This window comes from Mirounga leonina, unplaced genomic scaffold (assembly GCF_011800145.1).
Source record: "Mirounga leonina isolate KUSES-001 unplaced genomic scaffold, KU_Mleo_1.0 Mir_82, whole genome shotgun sequence".
In the NCBI taxonomy this organism is placed as follows: Eukaryota; Metazoa; Chordata; class Mammalia; order Carnivora; family Phocidae; genus Mirounga; species Mirounga leonina.
Genome location: NW_023270825.1, coordinates 28,627,688 through 28,642,857, shown reverse-complemented (window position 1 = coordinate 28,642,857; position 15,170 = coordinate 28,627,688). Strand labels below are relative to the sequence as shown.

Here is a 15,170-nt window from a genome sequence, read left to right as displayed (position 1 = left end):
AGAAACAGGCCTGAGCTGCTCTCACCTCTGGAACATGTCTGGAAACTTTATTTCTGGGGAAAGGGCAATGCTCACTAAAGACTTCTGCTAGCTCCTCAGGTTTTCAGCTGGGAATCTGTTCCAGAAGAGCTATGGGCAGACCCTCTCTCTCACACCAAGCCTCAGACCCACGCATGACAGGATTCAGACATCTAGAAACGTTGCCCTTTTCAGGCTGCTTTCCATCAAACATTCCATCCCAAGGTGACAAAGCCACCTTTGAAGATCTGCACTGGTTTCAAATGAGATGGCTGAGAAGACCGGAAGTTCAGAACCTTCCAGAAATTTGGACTCTTCTACTCCCACATTGGCTCTAGGTGCAACATCTTCAAAGGGAGGCAAACAAAAGGAAACATATTCAGAGAATTGTGACCAAAATGGGAAAGGGCTCTAGGTCATGTCATGGCAGGAAATAGCTGAGGGACCCAGGTATGTTTCACCTTGAGGGGAGAAAACTTAAGAAGAATGTTGATAGTATATCGGATGGACTCTCTCCAGAGCAAGAAGGTCTGGATTTGTTTCTCTATCATCAGAGGGCAAAATTAAGTCCAAAGAGAGCAATTTAGAAAGGGTCAAATTTCTGTTCAGAGAAATCAAAGATGATTTGACTAGGACAGGCTGTCTAGGGGGGAATCTGTGATTCCCAGGTACTAGGGTTTTTCCCAGTGGAGATCATGGCACCTCCTGTCTGGGGTATTATAGATGCAGTTCCGGTATTGGCTAGGGTTGGAGTAGATAAGACTTAAGAGTCCCTTCCGACTCTTACAATTTTATATTAATTAAGGTAGTACTCAATATCAAAACAAATAAATCCCAACTTCTGGGGCTTAACACAACAAAGTTTATTTTTTAATCAAGTCAGAGCCCAAAATGGGCATCAATTTTTATGGTTGTTCAGGATCCCAAGCTCCTTCCACATTGTGGCTCTGTCCTCCCCTGGGTTCTTGGGGTTCTCTCCATTCGGCCAGCAGATAAGGAATGAAGGGTTTGCAGAGTCACGTGGGAGTTTTATGGTCCAGGCCTAGAAGCAGGATATATCATTTCTAGCCATATTCCATTGTAAGAACTCAATCTATACCCAATTGCAGAAGAGTCTAGAGATATAATCTAGTGACCCAAGGAATAGAGGAAAGAAGTTTTGGTGAACACATAGAAGTTTCTCCCCAGAAACAGGCGCATTTTAATTTAAACTATGCCCATGCCAGAAAAAATTAAAGGTTTTTTGTTGTTTTGTTTTTTGTCGGGTTTTTTGTTGTTTTGGTTTTTTTTAGGGACCTGTAAGGTCACCTGTGTTGGTCAGGCCTTGTCGGTTAGGGTAGGGAGCTGAAGAGGCCTCCAACCTCAGGAAATATCCTGGGGGCCAGGTGTGGTAAAACTTCACCTAGCCTTTCTCTGGGAAGTCATCAAAATCTGTATTTGCAAGAAGTCTCCTGTAGATATTCCCTAGAAGTGTGGACACAAGATCATCCTGAGTCATTGGAAGTGGATTTATTTGGAAACAAATAGGACTGTGACTATGGAAGTGTCCCAATGGCTAGATATGCTTAGTTAGGATGGAAAATTGTCAATATTACCCAGCTCTCTGGGCGTGTGCTAGTTGGAATTAGGACTTTCTTAGATAAACATGTTTCTTCTGCCAGAGGGTACTCATCCATGATGTCTTCAGTTCAATTTGCTTTATCATTTCAGGTACTGACATTGTGCAGTGGCTTATGAAGAACCTTTGCATCGAGGACCCAGGTACTTGACTCTGACTTTATCCTCCATGGTATTGAGAAACATCCCATAAACAAGTTCCAGACCAGATTCTCCTATTCTCCTGAGAACTGGACTTATAAATGTGAATCCCAAGATGTGGAATCAGTCCATTTGCAAATAAAATTAATTTATTTTCTTGACTGAATATCTATCTTTAAATCTGAATCACCCTTTGAGGAAATGAGCAATTATTTAGAGTGCCAAAGAGCCCAATACAATAACGTGTGAAATGAGATGAATTCTCGTTAGCCACAGCAATTAAAGATAAGTTGTAGAACTATCACGGAACAGCCTTCTAGAGCCAGCTCTTAAAATTAGATTGCCTGATCCACAATTAAGATGTCTAATTATTTGCTAAGACTCCTGTTTTCTGCTTCTGCAAGAAGTGAAAGAATGATTTTTTTTTCCGACCTTAATTGTGCATTTCAATTAGGAAAACCTTACCAGAAAAACAACAACAAAACTCTGGCCAATAAAACAGTTTCCAAATCTGTCCTCCCACCAGAAAATAAGTAGTAAAATTTATTTTCACAGCATAATTAGAAAATGAGGAGTTTCAGAAAAATAAAAATTGCAGATAAGTAAAGCTTACTATCCATGTGTTAGTTAATACTTTTTGGAGTTTATTATATACTTCCTGTTTTAACTGAGTATCCTCAATGCCTGAAGGTCATATTTATAAATATCCATTAATGTATTCTTATGTTCTTGGGGATTAGATCTATCTGACCCAAATTAAATGGCTACCAATGGCTTTGCTTTCTAAAGATTTTTTTTTTTTTAAGATTTTATTTATTTATTCATGAGAGACAGAGAGAGAAGAGAGAGGCAGAGGGAGAAGCAGGCTCCCAAAGAGCAGGGAGCCCGATGCGGGACTCGATCCCACGACGCTGGGATCATGACCTGAGCCGAAGGCAGATGCTTAACCATCTGAGCCATCCAGGTGCCCCTCTAAAGATTTTTTTTTTAATGCCTTTTCTAGGTGTCTGTGATTCCTTGCTGGAGGTCACTATGTCAGCTCAGAAATTGCTCTATTTTAATCTGATGCTCCTAATATACTATTGACTAAGAACCAATATAATTTACATGGCGTTCAAGGAAATATAGTTGCCAGAAATCTGAGTGCCACAAAAGAAGTGACACTAGCCTTGTTCACCATCATGATTAATGGCCACTTCCACGACTAGTGAAAATTCTTAAATCTAGTTAAGCTCTTAATCCACAGGGAGAAACTGTGAATTCAAATCCTCTTAAGGAAAGAACCCAAATTAACTACACCACGTGTTCTCCTCATGCAGCCTGGACTTGCCATTGTCCACTTGTAAAGCCTGGACCAAATACATTTCTACCAGTTTAGTCCCATGTATTTAAAATCAATGTTTCTTTGGTTATAATGCGAAGCCTAGGGAGTACCTTTCTCCATGGTGGTCTTTTCTCTTCCGGTAGCTCTCTGTCCTTTGCCCTTCTACGATAATCCTTGTATTTCTGACACATGCTTTATTATGATCGTTAGTACCAGCAGCAGTATTGTGAGAGCCCTGAGCCAGCTGGTGGTAGGGGAATAGGCTTCAGGAGGCCTCCGGCCCTCATATGAGAGGCTTCCCTGAAAGGTCGTGAGTAATACCTAATAAGGATCGTATCTATGAAGCTCTCTTATACACAGATGGCCTTGGGAGGACATCACGTTATTGGGAACTGTTTGGGCTTCTGAGAAATGGATGAGGAGGAGTTAAGAACAGTTCACCAGCTGGGAATAGAAGGGTGGAAATGAGGCAAATCACAGTCCTGGAAGTCAGGCTCATCCAACATCTATCCCTCCCTCCCCATCTGCCATATATCTAAGCAAAACCACGAAAGATGAAGTGAGAGTTCTAGCTCCTACATTGGTGACATGAAAGTCACCTTCTTACTGGAAGCTGTGCTCTCTTCCCTGGGGAAGGAGCAGCTGCCAGTGATGAAACTCTTTTTTTTTTTTTTTTGCTGGACCCATGATTCTTGAAGCATGTAGACTTTAAAATGCACACTGGTCATCACTAAGCAAATAAGATACAGCTTTATTCTGATTCCACCAGTTATTTCCGAAGGATAGGTGATTCTAAATAAGCAAAACACTTGGATTATATACAACCTCTTGAGAAGTCTGCAAGTAAAGACAAAACAAGTTGCTTTAAAAAATTCAGAGCTTATGAAATTAATAATTCCTGGAGACTCCTTAAGCATATCAATAATTTCTATATCCAAAAATTAGTTTTTACCAAGAAGAGCACTTTTATATTTGTGAAAGATTATCATGCATGGTAGAACCATATAGATCTGTTATTTTTTTCCTTAGCTCTGCTCAGAATAAATATAAATTATTGATTACATGGATCTATTTATGGCTGATACTAAGTCACAAAACAATGGGTTAATTGTGGCAAAGATGTACATATTTCTATCAGGTCGGCTTTCCTTTGCCACTCCCCACTGCAGTGTCCTTCCTCCAATTTTCTAAGAAAGTGAGGTTTTACTCTGTGTCCGTAAGAGAAGGGAAATGCTCTCCTCTTCTCTGGTGGGACTGTCATATTGGGGAATGCCATGGGAGTCGAGAGTCTCTCTGGGCAGTGAGGCTACGTGCTCATTGCTGGGGAATAAAAATGATGAAACTAGCAAGATGCCCGCCCCTACTGAACACCAGGCACTGCTAAGCACTTACATGAAACATCCCACTTGATTCAGTACAGGTCTATATGTGCCAGAGCCCCTGCTCTTAACCTTGAAGCTACTTTCCTCTGGAAGTCTTGGGGGAAGTTAACCAAAGCCAGACTCTCAGAGCTGGGATCCAGATGAGTCCCAGACACATGTTGGCCCTTCCCAACCACTGACACCCACCCCATCCAGCCCAGTGGATTGATATCAAAGGTTATCAATCAGTCAATCGATCATGCAGTTATCTGAGGGTGAGAACTGTTGATTTCTGGTTGCCTTTCTGCCCTCCTGACTTACATTCCAGCTAAGGAAACCTGCACTCTGACAACTTGCTAAATACTCCTCTCTCTCTTCTGCCCTGTTCGTGCAGTTGAAGCAATACACTTGGGAAGCCTTATAGCCGCCCAGGGCTACATCTTTCCGATCTCGGACCACGTTCTTACCATGAAGGATGATGGCACCTTTTACCGTTTCCAGGTAGGCCTGCCAGCGTCTCTTCCTGAAGAACCTTCTCTTATCATCTGATCTCAGATTAGAACTACCTACAAAACAGGGTATTTAAGGGAGGAACCCTTACCTCCCCCCAGCACTGGGAAGCCAAACAAGATTCTATTTGGGCCACCGTGTTGTTGGGGTGGGGGGTTTCCACATATTCCCTCATTCATTCTGAAGAACAAACTTTTCGGAGGTAAATATCACCCATTTGACAGATGAGAACACGGAGGTGCTCTGAGGATTAATAAATCTGGGAGGTGGCCTTGATTTGAGTGTGGGTCAGCCCAATGGCAAAGTCCTTGATCTTTCTACTCTGTCATGCTGTCTTCCTGGTGTGAAGTTTCTATCCTCTGCCTAAGCCCTCCCACCATTTTCCTCTCCTTTTCACAGATCCTGTCATAGAGGGAAATGGGGCAGAGGATAAGAGTCTGTGTCAAGGTCAACACCAAGGTGTTTGGAGTGGAGTTTTTCAGACAGCATCAAAGGGTGTCTCAGTCCACTCTGGCTACTATAGCAAAATACTGCAGACTGAGTGGCTTAAACAACAGGAATTTATTTCTCACTGTTCCACGGGCTAGAAGTCCAAGATCAAGGTTCCAGCAGGTTAGATTTGTGGTGAGAGCTCTCACCTGGGCTTGCCGACAGCCACTTCTCGCTGTGTCCTCCTCACATGGCAGAGACAGAGAGAAAGCAAGCTCTCTGGCGGCTCCTCTTATAAGGACACTAATCCTATGGGATCAGGGCCCCACCCTTGTGACCTCTTTTAACCTCAATTACTTCCTTACTCCAAATACAGCCACACTGCAGGCTAGGCTTCTGCATGTCAGTTTTAGGGGCATACCATTCAAAGGGATAAAAGGAACTTGGAGCTTGTGTGCCCGGTAAGCTGTGCCGGCCTTGGGATAAGAAATGTTTGCCCTATAAACTAAGTTTCTCATTTTTGCATTTATTTTGCTCACCTTGGATTTCATTTCTCAATACCTAGGTTAAAATGTCGACAGCCTCAGCTGCCTTAAGAACAGGAGAAAGTTGGGGATGTGGTGTCGGCACGAAAGAGACGGGGCAGAGCCTGTCACCGAGAGGGGTCCTCACTGGGTGCTGGAGAGGGTGGACACTCGCTCCGGGCCGAGGAGGGCAGGTGCCCGCATTCCTCTGAGTCCTGACACCTGTGTTCTTTTGCAGGCCCCGTACTTTTGGCCTTCGAACTGCTGGGAGCCTGAAAACACTGACTACGGTGAGCAGTGAAGAAGTGTCACTCCTGGGAGAGTGGAAGACAAATGCCTGGTGTCTGGGTGACGGTCACGCAGGGAGGAGGGGTCGTTGTCCTGCTTAATCCTTTTCATACCGTTGACATGTAATAAGCTCCCTGTTCCACATAATGAAGAAAGGCAGAGCACACTGAAAGATGCAGCCTTTGGAAGGGAATGGGGGAAGGGAAGAAAAATTCTATCGAGCTGGCCAATGTGCTCATTCTGTGGAGCCAAGAGCCAAGACAGTGGCTGCTGACCCGTCCTTTCTGGGACAGGGTTTCAGGGAGGGCTGGATCTAGGGGCCACCTCCCCCTAGTTCTTTCTATTCTCACAGCCTTGTTAAGACTTAGTAATAATTCATGGGTGTTTTTGATAGTTAGAAGTTAGGGGGGAAGGGAGACAGACCAGGGAGGAATGTACAGAAGGTACCCTGGACGAGGAAAATAAGAGTGGGTGAAGTTTGGAGCTTGGCAAGAAGGGAGTTAGCTCTGTCCAGGCAGGGATCTGTTAGATTCTGGCCATATTACTCTCCATGAGACTGGTTAATATTTCCACGTGCCAATCCTCTAAAGAAGTTATATTGTCCCCCTACTCTGGATAAAGAACCTGAGGCTCAGAGAGGCCACATCCTCACACTTCCCCCTTGCATTCTATTTATCTGGATGCAGATCATTAGCTCCAGGAAGGCAGGGACTGGTCTTACCTGTTCACTCTCGTGTTCCCTGGTGCACCGTGCACAGCTGAGGCGTTAGTAAATAGTGGCTGACAGTTCTGGTTCTTTATTAAATGTGATTAACAGACTCTCAGTAGAAGCATCAGGATTGGAACTCAGATCTGAGTGCCTTCCAGGCCCATGCTTCCTTCATGGTCTGTCCCTTTGCACAGCGTTCTTGTCACTGACTTGGCTGCTAAGTCCACAGTGGCTGTCCTTGGGACTGGGGCACTTGGTGAGACCCACAGCTTCTCCCTAGGTTCTTTGCAGGATTGCTTGCTCAGGAAGGCAGAGGCAGCTACAGAGAATGGAGGGAGATGTGCAGCTGGGTAGTGTTCAGGGAAGCCTGTCCAGGAGACCTGGCAATGAAGTAGACTGGCTCCCTCCCAACGCCAGCAGGTGCGAGCAATGCCGAGGGTGGAGTGCAGACAAGTCATTGCCTGCTAAGGCTACAGTTCTTCTGTTTTCAGGTCTGAAGGACGGTCCTTATGCAGGGGGAAGGGCCTTCTGACGGTCTCTGTGGCTGTCTGCTGGCACCATGGTGGGTCCCTCTGGAACTGGGCTGTGCTCTAAGTGATATGATAAGTGGATAAGCATGGCTTCCAACTCAAAATCAGAGCTACATTTGGCTATTCACAAAACAAATTCTTCTGGGGCTGAAACACTGCTCACGAAAGCCCAACTGGAAATTTGAGTAATTGTAGCTCAGATCCAGGTAGCAGCCATGTGCCCTTGTGAATGTAAAAACCAATATTCTTACAGGCAGTGAAGGGGCAGGGGGCAGGGGGAGGATGGCAGGACCAGATAACTAGACCTTAGTAAGATAAAAATACCGACTTGAATATGAACCCATAAAGCTTCGGCTATCAGGCACTGCATACACCAGGGCATTAGGTTTCCCTTTCTCCACATCATGATTTCATGTGCACATGAACAAGGATAGAAATAACAATTTATATCAGGTTCTCATTAAAACAAAATTATTTCGAATTCCCGTGCCTCGACTTCAGCAGATCAGATGGAGAAGGCAAGGTATGGGATGCAAAAGTACTCACCAGCATTTCCAAAGCAGTTCAATCAGAAAATCAAAGTATTTACCAAGAGAGAATTTAGCACAGTGGCTCAAGATCAACTGGCTCTACTAGCTGTGTGATCTTGGCAAGTTATTTAACTTCTCTGTGCCTCAAAACCTTCATGTGCAAATTAGAATAATAATAATAGTACTTGTTTCCTAGTGTTGTTTTGTTACAATGAAATGCAATGTCTGTAAGATTTGGTGTGTGATCCACAGTAAGGATTCAGTGGAAACCATGGCGGTGGTTAGTATTATTACTGTTAAATTTGACAGTATTAGTTCTGTGGTGGCCCTCTTGCAGAGAGGATGTGAAAGCAAAGCTAAGAACTCAGAATAGGTATGACTTGGACTGATGAAGAACCAAAACCTTTCATCCAACAAACCTTTACTGATCACCTGCTTTGTGTCAGTTGCTAGGGCACAGATTTGAATAAATCCCAGTCTTACCGTCTAAGCATTCCAGGCCGGGGGGCAGGCAGTGTGATGGGGAGGAAGAGGGCGGTGAGGAGTCTGATCTGCGTATTCAGAGGTTTCATGTTGATGAAGAATGACGGGGGGAGGTTGAATCATTTGGGAGGGGCAGGTTTATCCAAAAGCCATCAGAGTCACGGAGAGACATTTAGAATGGATGCAGCAACTTTAGGGAATCTCAGCAATGCGGAATGACCTGAAAAGGTTCCCTCATCTGTAAAATGAGGATAATCACAGAACCCACCTCATAGGGTCATTATGGGGATTGAGTAAGTGAACATTTGGGAAGTCTTCAGAATGGCGCCTGGCATTCAGTGAGCTTCATACAGGTGTAGCGGCTGTTATGATGTCTCAACATGCACATAAGAGGCACTCAATAAATGTTTAAGTGGGTGAATGAATGAACAAATGAATGACCAGTGAATGTCATTATGGGAAAAGTTAATTCCACCTCTGCCACTCACCGGCCTGTGGGTAAATCACTTCACCTCTCTGGGCCTTTGGTTTTCCCATCTGGCAATGAGGGGCCTGTGCTTGCTGGTCACCAAGGTTACTTCCGGTGCTAAAATCCCATTGTACCAGAAAGTAATTTGAGGGTATGAGGAACACAGAGAAACACATGTTATACAGGTTCCCTGGTTTAAGAGATTGAGGTAAATGATGTCACTCATGAAGACAAAGTTTGAGAAGGGAGTCAGTCCCTTAAGTACACTGAAATAGGACGAGGTCAATATTTTCTTATTGTTTAATTGCATGTGTATTATATGAAGCTATTCACTTCATGAAATTTCGAATGGTTTCTATTTGTATCACGGTGAGATGTGGTGACCCTGATGGCAGTGGGTCATCCAAGTGAGATGCCAGGAGGTCAGATTGCCAAGTGTGAGGGTGAGGAGACAAAGATTTAACAGTGAGAGATTAACTATCCAAGAAAAACCCACATCTGAGCTTACAGCAAGTCCCCCAGATGCCCTGTGATAGGACTGGCTGTCATTGCCAATGGTCATCTGATGGGTTAGGCGTTGGAGCAAAAGCACTGTTGAAGGTAGCACAGACAAGCCCTGAGTTCTATACCAAGAAAAGGTCGACTCAACAGCTCCATCCTACCTCCCTAGTTGTGGTGAACAGACTCCCTAACATGTGACATTAGCCACACAGAAAGCAAGCGGAAAGCATGTGACCAAGTAGCTCATGGTCATCAGGAATGGTGCCAGCTTTGCATTCCGTGCAGGGTATTTTACTTTATAACCCAGCTGGCCCATTCTGACCCAGATGGGTTAGAAATTTCTCAGGATGATTCTGCTTAAATAAAGCCCATAGCCCAACCTGGGTTGGACTTCCCTGCATCTTACATTTATCCAGTACAAAACACTGCTTGGGACAGCATTGTCAAAGCAGCTTTCACCTCCACTGAGCAGCTCTGCCCCTGGGTCAACGAGACCAGCGTGGTGGGGCTGGTAGACAGGCTTCCTCTTTAGTAGCCCCCAATTCCACAGGCTGCCTAAACGGTGGTCCAAGGGAATAAAGGAGATACCTTGTAATAGAGCAGATGCCCCTTTCAGACGTTATGGAGAGCTATGGGTGCCTGGTTCTCTGGAAAAGCTGGTAAGTGGAGGATTATGAAGAGGAGATACATTCATACTGAATCACTTCGTATCAACATAAGCTATACAAAGGAACAATCATTTGACAGCTTTTTGAGATAGGATCAAAGACTCTCTTCGATTATGGACCCCAAAGATATGAATTCCTTTCTTAGCTACACACTCAAGATAAACTGTCCAGGTTGGGCATCTTTAAAGTGCATCAAGAACTTAAAAACACTTTTGAAACAACCTGTATGTTGACCCCTTTCAGATTTTTATTATTTTTCCCCATTTTTTCAGCTATTTCACCTCTACCAAACTCATGAGCAATTGTCTTAGCCAACTCTTCTTTATCAAGTTGTTCTGAACACCCCACCTGGGTCTTCATAGAAACAACAACTCTCTCTTTCCACATTAATTTCATCAGTGAAATGTAATATTTAGGGAACTTACATTATTAAAATAACAGGTATGCCTGACATAAACAGATTTGAGAACAAACACAACTGACTGAATCTCACATACAACTCCACTGGCGTGAGCAGAAGCATGAACATACCAGAGCAGGCTGCCAGCCACAGGATTCTAGCATATTGTAAGCTGCCATGAGCACATTTTTCAAACTGCATGGAGGAGATTGGTTGATCCAGCAAGGAGTTAGTTGACTAGATCTCCTAGTATAACTAAGTTGTCGAACCACAGGTCAACCACAGGTCCTCTCTGACCCTCTCTTCTGGTCATCCTAAATGTCATTCATACCGCTCATCTATTGTCTTCCCTGGGTCATTCTACTTGGCACTGGAGAAGGAGGGAGATACTGAAGAAGCAGAAGTAGGGAGAGGAAGTGATGAAGGCAGGTTTCAGAAAGAATCCTCTGGCAACTGAGGGCCAAGAACCCTTCCTTAGCTTGGAAAGAGAGACCTAAATTGTCCTCCTTTTTCACTGTTCATGCACTCCACCTGGCAGGCCGCGCTGGTGCTAGGTGTAGGGATTCAAGCTGAGTAGGACACAGCCTCTGCCCTTGAAGAGCCCTCAGCCTAGAGCCGGGACAGTCTAGTAAACCCATGATTACCGTGCACTGGAATTAGGTTTCATGGGTGAGGGTAGGTAGATGCTATCCAGAACACAGAGCTAGGTCTTCCAAGATTAGTAGGAGGTTGCCAGAGAGAGGGAAAAAAGAGGGAAGTAGAAAGGCCTTTCCTAGCAGAGAACACATGGGCAGAAGAGTGGAACTGAAAGTGAGGCAGGGAAGGAAGAGGTTGACAAGATAAGCAGACTGGATCTTAAAGAACCAAGCCTGCCACCCTAAGGAGCCCGATGGTTCTTCTGAGGTCACTGAGGAAGCAGTGCAGGGAGTGGAGGAGGTAACATGATCATATTTGTAAAAGATGACCCTGGTGAGGGATGCTTGGGGTGAAACAGAGTGAGGAGGATGAAAGGGAATGGTCAAGACTTGGAAGATGGAGTCCTCATCTGATCCTGAGCTGTAGGAAGATTCCTGGAGGTTAGGTGTCATGGCTTCCACACAGAAGCAAATTCTGCACAGCGCAGCACCGGGCACACAGGGAGGGCTGGCTGGGTGGCTGGCTGGATGAGCAGATGGACAGATGGACGGATGGATTTGTAACACCACCACACTGCAGGTTTTGCACATGTAATTTCTCTTCTTCCCTCAGCCATCTATCTCTGTAAGAGGACAATGCAGAATAAAGCAAGGCTGGAATTGGCAGATTATGAAGCAGTAAGTATGGTTATTTTTCAGTTTAGGTGTGGGAGGAGAGTAAAACCATATCTGCAGCTCTGTTTCCGCTTCTGTGGTTCCTTTTTTCTCTCCCTAGTCCCTTTCAGACAGGGGAAAGGAAGTCCTTTTTATCTCCCCTCCTTTGTTCTTACCTCTTCTTACCATCCAATAAAATTGCATCTTTATATAAGGAGCTCTTAAAACTCAGCAATAAGAAACAAACAGCTCAAAAATGGGCAAAGGACTTGAACAGACACTTCACCGAAGAGGACATTAGGGAGGACAAATAAACACATTAAGAGAGGTTCAACATCCGCAGCCATTAGGGAAATAAAGATTAAATCCAGGGTGAAATGCCCCTACAGATCTGTTAGATTGGCCAAAATAAAAAGTCCTGGGAATCCCAAGTGGGAATGCAGAATGGCACAGCCACTCTGGAAAATGGTTTGGCAGTTTCTTACGAAGTTAAGCATACACTTCCCATATAACTGAGCAGTCCCACTCCTACATACATACCCAGAGAAATCAGAACTTCTGTTCACACACAAACCTGGGTGTAGCAGCTCTGTTTGTGATAAGCAAAAGCTGAAAACAACCCGAAGGTGCTTTAGGAGGTAAATGGTGAAATAAACATTGGTATGTCCATTCAGGGGAATATTCCTCTGTGGTGAAAAGGAGTAAACTATTGATCCACACAACCACTTGGATGAGTATTCCAGACATTACGTGGAATGAAAGAAGCCAGTCTCAAAAGATTTCAAACTGTGTGACTCCATTTATATGACATTCTCGTAAATACAAAACTATCATGAGAGAGAACAGATCACTGGTTGCTTGGAGTTACAGGTGGGGGTATGATGTGGTTATACAGAGATAGCACAGGGAGTTTTTTGGGGATGATGGAACTATTCTGTATCCTGATTGTGGTGGTCGTTCCAGATCTAATCTATACATGTGTTAAAATGCACACAGCTGTACACCAAAAGAAAAAAAAGGGGAGGGTAATATGAGAATTTTTAAAACATACTATATGATAATTTTTATTTTATTTTTTTTATTCTTATGTTAATCACCATACATTACATCATTAGTTTTAGATGAAGTGTTCCATGATTCATTGTTTGTGCATAACACCCAGTGCTCCATGCAGAATGTGCCCTCCTCAATACCCATCACCAGGCTAACCCATCCTCCCACCCCCCTCCCCTCTAGAACCCTGTTTGTTTTTCAGAGACTATATGATAATTTTTAATTGCATCTTTAAACCCAACTCTGCCTTTCTTGGCAGTAGAATCTAAGGACCAAATCTAATCCAGAAGATAAGATATGTGTCAGATGAAGTATTGACATTCCCAGTTCTCCCGCTGCACCACCTTTTCCCCAAACCAAACTTTATATGGGTCACAGAGAATCTGGGAAATGGACCAGATTTTCACATACCCTCCAGAAGGTACGGCACCTGCTGATCCATGAAATGACTGACGGGCTGGCGGCGAGGGGGAGGGGCAGCCCTGGAGCAGTGAGGAGTCCTTCCCCCGTAATCCAGCACTAACAGGACTTCCAGCTCCTTCCTTCCAAACGTCCCTCGCACGCTGCCTCAGTTTCCCACAATAAGTGTGAGGCCCACTGCACCAGGCTTTGTCGCTCTTGGGGACCTGTGCATAAGCCAGTGGGGAAACAGTCCTGGAGGACATGGTTCAGTTGACCCAGGGCCTAAGGACCTGGACAAAGTGTGCTTATCAATGGGAGCCATTACAAGTAAATATGTTGGAACATTATGATCTTCCCAAGCAAACCCTAGCATGGCTGTTCTGTGGATCTGAGCATCCTGCGCACCCAGTTCCTGTCCCCATCAGCCCTCCTGTGCCAGCCATCACCCCTCATTCAGAATCTGCTCTCCTACTTCTGTGCACCCAGTACGAGGTGCTGCATCCCTTCCCTAACATGACCTATCAAAAAGACCTAGCCTGCAGAAGCATGTGGTCCAGCCCCCCTGTGTCTCTCTTCCCCAGATTTTCCATGTCATAGAAAAGGTCCGACACAGAAACAAGATAGCATCAACTCCCGATATATTTTATTTAGTTTTCTCCTCTCTTGCTGTATAATATTCTGTTCTGGTATTTGTAAAGAATATGGCATTAAGATGTTCTTTCAGGCTGAAGTTCTGCCTAAAAGTGGGTTAGAAAATTTTAAAAGCATTTTGTTTTCAAAATTCAGTAATGTTATTAATTTTTTTCTGATGACACATTCTCTTTGTAAAACCAAAAATTCAATAGCAAAGAAAGGAGGGGAAAGAATCTATAATCCTTCTCCCCTAATCTTTCTTCTGTACATATATTTTTTCCTTTACAAAAAAAAAAAAAAACTTGAATCATACCCTGAACATTATCCTATAAGCTGCTTCTTTCCCCAATCATTAGCTGTAAGTATATTGAGAATCTTTCCATGTCAGTACAATAATCTACATTATTGATTTTGATTGTTGCCTAGTATTCCATGGTATGACTCTTCATAATTTATATAACTGCTCCTGAATGGACTGATGTGTAGGTATCACCAGCTTTGCTTCCTATGAACAGTGGAAGAATCAAAGGAACAGGGGTTTTTTTTAGGTATTTGTACACTGAGCCTTGGTAATAACTGAGTTTAGTTTACGTGTGTTGATCTTCAACTGAAGCTCCTTTCATATTAATAACCCACTAATGAGGGTAATCAATTAGTGTTGGCATGAGCTCCATGAAAATACATAGCATAATGTGGGCTCTGTCCTTGCATTCCATCAGAATTAGGTGGATCATTAGGAGACCTGTCAAACACCCCCCCCCCCCCAACCACTGTCCTATTGTGCCATCAGGTAAGACTACAGGCTTAGAGAAAAAGCTTCTCCCCTCTTCCTCTAAAGGCAACCCTGGATGCCTTTTCTTTCTTTCTGTTTTTGGGTTTTCCTTTCATGAACCTCGCAAATATAGACATTCCCTTTTCTCCCTCTTTTGAATCTAAACTTTCAAAGGCATGAATGCCAGGTCATCAGTGTTTTCCTTTCCTGATGCCTTTCCCGGCCCCTGCTTGCTAGAAGATGAGTCTTGAGAAATCCCTTCTTGCCTTTGCTCTTGGAGATGTCCAGTAGGCTGCACAGAGCCCCTTCATCCCTTCCCCAAATCCTGCATGAATAGCCACAAACCCTTTTCCCTATCTTCAGTGACGGTGACGACAAGTTCATATAAAACACATAAGAGAAGAGGAATCAGGTGAACCACGGAGATTGCAGATTTAATGGGTGTGTAAATGAATATTAATAGTTCTACTCTGTACAGCAGGGTCTGGTGCAAAATCACATTGGGTTCACATCCAGTGG

The 15,170-nt window shown here is 44.1% G+C and overlaps 1 protein-coding gene across 1 annotated transcript in view; it reads left to right on the top strand.

Moving 5' to 3' along the window:
* RGS6 (regulator of G protein signaling 6) overlaps nucleotides 1–15,170 on the top strand; it is a 541,337-nt gene that overhangs the window by 449,152 nt on the left and 77,015 nt on the right. The window contains exons 4-8 of the mRNA XM_034992635.1: nucleotides 1,729–1,779; nucleotides 4,856–4,962; nucleotides 6,163–6,214; nucleotides 11,751–11,854; nucleotides 12,224–12,230. Of these exons, the coding sequence (XP_034848526.1) occupies nucleotides 1,729–1,779; nucleotides 4,856–4,962; nucleotides 6,163–6,214; nucleotides 11,751–11,854; nucleotides 12,224–12,230 (321 nt within the window). The remainder of the gene's footprint in view (nucleotides 1–1,728; nucleotides 1,780–4,855; nucleotides 4,963–6,162; nucleotides 6,215–11,750; nucleotides 11,855–12,223; nucleotides 12,231–15,170) is intronic.